Source organism: Carassius auratus, chromosome 19 (assembly GCF_003368295.1).
Source record: "Carassius auratus strain Wakin chromosome 19, ASM336829v1, whole genome shotgun sequence".
Taxonomy (NCBI): Eukaryota; Metazoa; Chordata; class Actinopteri; order Cypriniformes; family Cyprinidae; genus Carassius; species Carassius auratus.
Window position 1 is genome coordinate 15,012,100 of NC_039261.1, and position 9,307 is coordinate 15,021,406.

Here is a 9,307-nt window from a genome sequence, read left to right on the forward strand (position 1 = left end):
AGTCATTTTGTGGGAAAAAAAAAACCATGCTCGCTGTCCGTGGTGCTGAAATTCTCCCATAAGCATGTTGGCTATACTAGGGTTGTTTTATTGGTTGCATTTATTGTTTAAATTATGTTTTTCCAAGTGTTATCACACAACATGATTTTACATACATCAGTTACTTGAACCCAATGTCTTTTAGCCCTGTAGGCTAGTTATAATCACTCAGTCGTGACAAATATAAATACTCAAGGGGTCTTTCTGCTAAAGTGTTAACTCAGTGGTACTCCTAAAAGTCATAGTCAGTGATGCATTGCTTTCATTAAGTGACTGATATGGCAAGCTTGTTTGACCTTTATCCTTTAAAACTAACTAGCGTCTTAATATAAGTAGTATTTTTTACTAGAGTTTTTATTAATAGGCTATTAGTTTTATTAGCATTTTTCATTACCAGTAAGTAATCCAGTAGTGACAAGTTTCTTTTTTTATGTCACAAATAGGTACTTATTAGATCCTTACCTATTAATGAAATATAAATCCTAATTATTACAAGCAACATTTCTCATCACACTATTTACATTTAATGGCAAATTCATAGTTATTGTAAAAATCTTGTCAGTAAGATTTAAATGTTCCTTCAAAAAATCAGTACACATCTAATAATTACGCAATAATGAAGATTCAATGAGTACTAAAATAAAAATGCAATAGACTATCTATTTGCATAAAGAAAAAATATAGTAAAACTGGGATAGGTACCAGAAACAGCTGAAATACATTAGTGGGAAGTGAAGTTGAAATATGATCCACAGACCCACAATTCAAATTGGAATAAATATTACTGTTTAAGGATTAGTTAGTGCAATGTGAGATAGCCATTATATTATTTGTTAGTAATTAAAAACTACTAGCATTAGAAAAAGCATTTAGTAGTTAAAATGGCTTGCCATAATATTAAACAAGGAATCTTTGACATTAAGGGTCACCAGAAACATGAGCAAACTCAGCCTGTGCTCTTTTTTTTTTCTAACTCTTTTTAAAACCAACTAGGAATAAAGACAAATTGCGTTTGACAGTCTTATCCTAACACCTAGAGAGAGAAGTGAAATAACTTATGATTTAACAAATCCTGAATGAAGTAGACAGATTGGCCCCTCACTCTTTTATCTTTGATCATTTGAAATCCCCATGGTCCAGATAAGTGGCAGACATTGATGTCACTCCATCATTAACTGTATCCGGCAGAATATTTTCTGGGGGGGAATTGTCTCGAGTCGATTTATCAAGATAGAATATAGGCATACAATATGTACAGAAATTCATTTGTTTGCATTAATGGCTTATTTGGCATTTTTAAGGAGTGAGGTTATAATAAACCATCTGCCTATATTCCGCATAACTCTAAAATTGCGTTAAAGTTTCATCGATTGGCTGTTGTGTGTTAACTGCGCGTTTGAAGATTGCCTCGATATATTTATTTTTTGTTCATTCTTTCCAGTTTGAAGCTCGGGATGATGTTGATAAAGTATTCATTAGAACAGAGGAGAAACCTGCCATAACCGTGTATGGGATTAACGATTTTAAGATGAATAATTCAGGATGAATTCATCAGTGAATTCCTTTCTTTTTCGGCTTTATAAATAACTTACATTCAAGGTAATAAATAATGACACCCAGGCGTTCAGTAAAGAAACTTCCCACACACCACAGAAATGGGAAATCCCATTTCGTATTTACAGCTAAAAGAGAATTCAATTAGCCTGTTGGAGATATTTTGGAGAGTTGATTATTATTATTATTTTTTAAATTCCAGCTCAGTAGGAATCACAACCAATTGCATTGTGCATAATTTAATTACGTCCCGTTAGTTATTCACAATTTTACAAGTTTGGGATGTATTGAGATTTTGGGTTAAACACAGGAGGTCAAGTAAAACACAAACACTGCATGCTGTAAACTTCATGGTGTCAAGCAGATCAGTAGCACAGCTTTGTTAGCGATTTGTGTCATTCAGAGCCATTATTTTACAACTGAATAAAATAACACAAACGTGATGAAAAGTTTTCTAAAAGTTAACAAAACAACAGCTTTTCTCATATGGTGGATCTCAGTCCTAAATCTTAAGGGACGCACACACAAACTCTCTCTCGGCAATAGTTGGAAGAGTCTGTACTAGCTTTGAGAAACATGACACAGTCTCCTGAGTAAAGGTCACGACTCTAGTACATGGGGAAGAAGGGAATTAATGCAGACAATTAGGTGAAGTTATCGGTCACAACACAGAGCACTACAGTTTCTTTTTGACAGTTTGGAAGAGTAGCCTAATTATAAAGAGAAGCAGCCAATTCATTCATAGGGGCAGACAGTTCTGAAAAATGCATAAATAACCCTAAAATATTCTAAAGGCTCGTTCACACTGGGAACTAGAGCTATATTAGCATCCACACCAACGTTCAGCTCAGGCTGCTTTAAACTTTTGCGCGCTTTGAAGTAGATTCTGATTGGCTGTCTCTGATTTTATTGTTCCTCGGTTGGAAACAAAAAACGCTCTGAAAGGGACTCAATTTAAAGCTGCGGTAGGGAACTTTTGACGCTCTAGCGGTTAATAAACAGAACTGCTTGCGTCTTGCGGAAGAACATCGTAGCCGGATCTACTTCTCTCTGTTTATGTCTATGAAGAATCACAAAGGTACTGGGTTACTCCGCCGCGGTACCCCCGAAGCAATCTAAAATAGTCCGAACACTTATTATAGGTGCACCCTAGTGATTCAGGACAAGCCAAAAACACGGTTAGGAAAATGGATTCATGGTGTACTCGCTTATTATATACATTTTTCTACATTTTGAACACAAACAAAGTTACGGACCGCAGCTCTGATTGGTTATTTTTTACCGGGAGCGATGGAGTTTCTGCAAATGGCAATAGGACCACTGGGAGGAGCCAGAGGAGCTTGATTTTTTACACAGATTATCTGTCTCATATTCTACTGTCAGGACATAATGACAGGTTTAATAAATATGTAAAAAAATGTTTTTTTTTTTTTTTTTTACAAAAGTTCCCTACAGCACCTTTAATTCAAATTAAGATTTGATCAAACAAAGCATAATTTGTATCAAGGGTGAAATCTGGGTTTAAATGGAATAAAAGAACAGATCTGTTGCTGTGGAAAGAAATGGTGATCACATTGAAATGTCAAACAGTGTTGCGGAGCAATTTAAACTGTGAAAGACAGCGTCTTCTGAGAACCTGCCACATCCTTCTGTATCTCTACTGGCTCCATTTTAGCTTCATGAATAATAGAGAGCACTTTTCTATGCAGCACAATTCATGCTCAGTTTCACCCCAAGATTTTGCTCGGAGCAATGTTTAAACTAGCCAACCACCTGCAATTTAGACGCCTCCTGATAAAGAGGAAAATCCACAGCCCATAACAATGAAGCCTTCCCCTTACCTATCACACATATTGGACAGGACACAGCACAGATGAGGGTTAATTGGCATCATGCTGTCTCTTGCCTTCTGTCACCAGCCCCAATTATAGCAGCATGGCTGCCTTTCTCTCAACCTGAGGGGCCTCCAGCCGGAAAACTCAGTTCCACTGCATGCACCACTAGAGACCAGCTTCCTCCACACTGCCACAAGGCCAATTTGGCATGGCCGCGCCAGCAGAGAATACTCTTGATGAAATATATATATGATCTTCCTCAAACATGTATTGTTCCGCACTAGTGTTTCTTATCAGACTAAATCCCCCTTGACATTCTCCAAACTTAGCAGGAACGCAGCTCACCAGTGCTTAAAGATGCAGGTTGCTCTGTTCTTTTACCCTTTGCTCCTTTTCATGTCATCCTGCATAGAAGTGCTTCAGAAACATCGCTGAAAGTAAAAACGAACACTCTAGGTTATCTATCCTACAGTCAGTCGGAGTAGGAAAATGTCAATTTGTGTAAGTGAGCCTGTAGCTGACCGGTCTCATAAGGTCTTCTTTCAGAGCGAGAGGACCAGAGCGGAGTTTCTGATTATACATGAGACATGTCAGATCATTTAGGGCACATATGCGTTAACCTTCTCTCAAGGTATTGCACATATAAATCCCACATAACCTGACTGAACGAGAACTGAAAGGACCTTTTGTAGAATTACTCAAGTTATATGAATTCTTTATGCTAAGAAAAAAAAATATATTTTTAATACCCGTCTACTGAAAGGTTCTCTCTGCCAAAATAAATAAAGCCAAAAACTGTCAAATCCCTGTAAAACCAGCAAACCAGCTTATTCTGGTTTCATCTTTTTTAGTTAAAAGAGTTATATATATTACTTGAGTAATGTTGTATACATTTAAATTAATTCCGATTTGCTTAATGTTTCTTTGTAATCATTTGTTAAATATATTCAACAAGCAATTTCTGAGTAGAAATTGACAGTGAAGTAAATAGTATCCAAACATATTTTAATGCAAGGTAACATCAAAAACATCTTTAAAGATGTAAAACAGACCATGTGCGCCCTCTGTCTGTCAATGGTGGAATAAACTATGTGCTTATCTACTCTGAAATCACTCATAGCGCATTATATAGCACCCTTGAGACACTTCCTTGGAAAAGTGCAAAAGACACGAAATCATAACAATTTTAAGTTATAGTAATGTTTTATTGTACAGAGCAAAGAATTCTATATCTTTAAAGGTGAATAATGAATAGCCCGAACAGACAAAATAGTTTGTCAGTGATGATGCTTCTGCTTAAACTGAAGCCCACAGTATCCACACGTGCCAATTTTGGTTTCCTTGTCCTGTGAAAAGATTGAATTAATTAATGCATGATGCTATAATATAAACACACATGTATATATGTAATGTTTCTTGCAACAAGTAAACAGACATTTTCTACAGATTTGATAAGTGCATCTGAATCAAGCACTCCAAAACTGTCAAGAGGTTGTTGAATCATGCTTTATTCCAGGGGTGTCCAAACATGTTCCTGGAGGGCAACCGATTGTCCTGCAGAGCTTAGCTCCAACCATAATTAAACACGCCCCAAGCAGCTAATCGAGGTCTTCGGATTCACTCGAAACTTCCCTGCGAGTGTGTTTGAGCTAAAGCTAAACTCTGAGGGACGTTTGCCTTCTAGAAGTATGATTGCTAGGCAGGGTTAAAGGGTTTGAGGATTCGATGGTCACATTTATGATAATCATTATTTTCGAAAACTTTGTTAATTTTTGATGCATACAGTGCTATGATTTCCGCGAAGCAGAAAACGTGGACAGAATCGCAAAATCCAGTCATGAAAATTAAACTTACTTTTTTAATATGGACAGTCACAGAATTTGTCAAAGTTAGCAAAAATTAATCAAATCAAACCTCCATATGGACCAGTATCTGTAAATGTTAAGCCGCAAAAGTTGGTTGAAATAAGAATTCTGAATGTTCTGTGTGAATGAATGAATGACAGAGATGTGCGGGTTTGTTTACTACATAGACTGATGCGCGTGAAGCTTGCAGTAATTTCAGCATCTGCCGTCTCAATGAGGACATAAAGACATAAACTACATCACCAGAACTGTTCTGAGTCACTTCACAAGCATTTTACCGTTTCATTTGAGTAAAACCAGTCTCAATTTAAAGGTATTCACGGCAACCTGCCAAAATAAGTTCATTTTTACATAAAGACATTGTGCTAGAAATATTAGTATTATTTAGTGGAATGTATGTGATACTTCTACTACTGTTGAAAAATTTTTATACAATTTGATAAAGAAATTAATCAAACAATATTTCTTCCGTGTTTTAATTTTAATAACAAAAAATAAATAAAATGTGCTTAAATTTCATTAATTAAAAGACAAATTAAATTTGGGTGAAACTTTTTTACTGTTTTTCATAATTATATTACTTGAAGAAAAACTTTAAACACAATTGTAAATAAGTATAAAGAATGGCACTGGTTTTATTTTAAGTGATAAAAGTTTTTTTTTAAATTAGCTTATTTTTTGGTAACTGTGTATTTTCACTGGTAACGGTTCCCGAATACTGAAATTTTGGTACCATGACAACACTATTCTTTATTATGAATTTGTGCTGCCGTGTTTTAGACGATTTCATCGAGCGCACGCGTCTGGACTTAAGTTAACGTCCGGTCTGTGTTGTGTATATCAGTCTGGCTGCGGTGCCTAAAAATGCAGTTAAAGTCAAGATGATGAGTAGACTGAAGTTGGGCTCAGGTGGTTGGATGTGGGAGGTTTTCCATACATTTTTGGAGACTCGCCACGATTTTAAAACTGATCGATTTTCAAAAAAGCTTTGTTGAATAAATATGAGCACGTACTGCACATTTAATAATAATTCTTTACATTTATATGTTTAAATATCAAAACGAGGCACAGGTGTTTTTATATCGCTGTATTTCTGAAGGAAGACTTGCATGTTATATGCCTGATAAAGCAGCGTATGAGCGTACCAGCTCTGCTTTGTTTACAGCTGTTACTGGGGAAACCCCTATTTCTCGCGCTTTTGCTTTAAAAGCATCTCCTGCTGGCAAATAATGAATTAGCATTTTCATCAAGTCCGCCTGATCCATGCAGCAAACATATTTTGTTTGTTATCAAAAATACTTACTCTAGAGGGACTTGGCTGTTGTTATTGATTCTATTTGGAAGTCTACAGGAAGTTAAGTTAGGGCCACAAAAGCGCGCATACGCAGTAACGTTTGTTTATGTTGTTGCCGTTGAAACCGTCTATAAGGTAACTTTTTAATCCATTCACTTTTAGAACGTGTTCTTAAATAAAAGACTTGTTTACCAAGTTGATGTAAACTTTGGGGTGGCCGAGAGCCCCTCCGCCTCCATCACAGGACACCACTCTGGACTCTATGTGCGTCACGGGTTCCTCAGCAACCAAGTTAATTGCAAAGTTCTCATTCACCTGTATCAAAGATTACAAGACCCATGAGCGAACTATGGTAATACTTTATATTCATTTATATAATGTTATCTTCAGTGTTGGGTAGTAACTAGTTCCAGTTATATTACTTTCTGCAGTAACTTTTCATAATTTTCACAACTTACACAAACCTTTTTACTTAAATGTAATGTTACTAAGCAGTGTAACTAAATACTGTTGCCAGGAAGTATTAAGTAATAATCATATTACTTTTGAAAGGATTAACTAGTAATGAGAAATACATTACATTTTAAAGTAACTAGCCCAACACTGGTTCATGTCTTCAGAGTAACACAATACTGAAATCATTTAGAAAGATGGTAAATAGACCTCCTTTTTACCTCCTTTTGCCTACCGATGAATCTAGCTCTTCTCACATCATTTTCATCATAAACCTGCAACAAAAACAAGCAGTGAACGGATTCAGCACAGTCCATCTTGATACCACAGCGGCACAGCACCCTTCAGGTGCCTCTAAATGCTCAAATTACTGCATTCAGATCAATTCCAGATTAACGTTACCCGAGTCGCAACAAATGCTAACAGTGAGAAACAGACGTGCATGAAACGGGGCCTCACCTGTCCCGTGTGAGTAATTGTTTCTCCATAGTTAGAAACCTGAACGCTGTATTGTTGGGCTGGAGCTGCAGATAACCTCAAGCCACTGAGCAAAGCCTTCGTATTTTTACCGAAGGACAAGACCCTTGGAAGGAAGGCTGCCATGTTTGTCCTCTGATTATTACCCAACAGCCTTTGCTTTGCTTTGCTGTGTGTATGATGAAAACGCGTCTCTGCTGGCCTCTGCTGGTCGAGAACAACTGAATTCATTTATATTTCCTTTATTTGTGCGTTCAAACATTTTAGATTTACAATAGAGAATGCAACTTTATTTAAAACACCCATTAGATATTTTATGTAATATAAAAGCCATCTATATGTGAAAATTTGAGTAAAGGTTTCAGTGATTTTACTGCGCATGCGTGCCTTATGACTTTCCTCAAAGTCGTTGCGTCACAGGAAGTAGAAGAACTTCCGTCGGTCTGAAGCGTGATGCCTTCAAATTGATAGTTTTGGATTAAAATATTTGCTTATATACGCGTTTCTGTTGGGATTTTTAGACAGGTATGTGGTGCATTTTTTTGTCTGTTTGTCTGACTGTAATAGTTTTGAAACGAACACATTCATGTGCAGATGAAGAGAATTTGAACAGCTGACAGTTAGCTGGCGCCACAAGAAGCATGAAGTTTGTATGTTTATGGCAATTATGTTGTAGTGAAGCTTTCTACGTAGATTCTCACTAAATTCATTTTAGTGGAAAATGGGATTAGTTTGTATTGTATTGTAGCATGCAGCTCTGAAAACGAACTAAAATAAAAATTACTGTTAGTTGTGATCTAGCACTGATACCTTAGACATGGGACAACATATTTACCTGCTATTCGTTTTTAAAATAACAGATTAATCAGGAATGAGCACCAGAATGTTTAAATGTTTATTTATTATGTCGAAAAATTTATCTACAAATGCACCAGTCCCCCAGACTATAACGCTTTAGATTAAAATAGTAAAATATAGGCCTGTAAAAATAATAAAATAGAAAATGTGTATTTTAAACTACTACTGTTTTTTCTGTACATTTTAAAGGTTTTATAGTTCAGCTATACTAAATATTACTTGTTATTTGTGTATATATAGCATTCATCCACAAGGTAATTATTCTCTGTGTCACAACCATGATTTATTTTTTTCTCAACACTTAAGGATAGTTTGATGCTATACATTAATTCATATGTCCAGCTACAATGAATAAGTTAGTGGACTAAGCTCATACACCCGAATGTTGTATGTTTTTTCCACTAGGTGTTGACAGCATGGCACCCCTGCTGCTCCCGTGTCTTGTTGGTTCCTTGACTCGGCAGTTGGCCAGAGTTGCCAGATATGCAGCTTTTGGCTCCTTACCTGCAGTAGGTGCACAAAGATGCATCTGCACCATCCCAGCTGCAGCAGCGCGATTCAGAGCCATGGTCAACCCAGTGTTCGAGCCACACACGACGTTCCTCTCACCACTGCTTGGACGATGCCAGCAGCTCCTGTGCATTCAACCGTCCGCTGGCATGAAGACTAAAACCGCTCTCAAGAGACGCTGTAAAGATTGCTTTTTTGTCCGCCGCCGTGGAAGGTTGTTTGTTTTTTGCAAATCCCACCCCAGACACAAGCAACGGCAGGGGTGAATGAATTGAGACTTTAATGTGTGCTGTTACGTCACTTACTGTTTCTCAAAGAAGACATGAGAATCGCTTGAATTGTGTACCAATCATGTCAAGATCATTGAGTTTCTAATGAATAAACATCCTCATCTGAAAAGATGCATAAAGATTTTGAGAATT

General features: G+C 36.8%; 1 protein-coding gene across 1 annotated transcript; it reads right to left on the reverse strand.

The window, feature by feature from the left end:
* Positions 1-4,612: 4,612 nt before the first annotated feature.
* Positions 4,613-7,691, reverse strand: LOC113119545 (NADH dehydrogenase [ubiquinone] iron-sulfur protein 6, mitochondrial). The gene is made up of 4 exons (XM_026289106.1): positions 7,500-7,691; positions 7,262-7,315; positions 6,780-6,902; positions 4,613-4,774 (listed from the first exon to the last, which is right to left on the reverse strand). The coding sequence occupies exons 1-4, from the start codon at positions 7,641-7,643 to the stop codon at positions 4,706-4,708; spliced, it is 390 nt and encodes a 129-aa protein (XP_026144891.1). The 5' UTR covers positions 7,644-7,691; the 3' UTR covers positions 4,613-4,705.
* Positions 7,692-9,307: the final 1,616 nt, after the last annotated feature.

What these genes read in the sequence shown, in the direction of transcription:
- LOC113119545 (XM_026289106.1), bottom strand. Translation starts at nt 7,643, where the DNA reads ATGGCAGCCTTCCTTCCAAGGGTCTTGTCCTTCGGTAAAAATACGAAG. An exon ending in TCATCGGTAGGCAAAAGGAG is followed by an intron (nt 6,903 to 7,261) that starts GTAAAAAGGAGG and finishes TCTTTGATACAG; the next exon opens with GTGAATGAGAACTTTGCAAT. An exon ending in CCAAAGTTTACATCAACTTG is followed by an intron (nt 4,775 to 6,779) that starts GTAAACAAGTCT and finishes ATCTTTTCACAG; the next exon opens with GACAAGGAAACCAAAATTGG.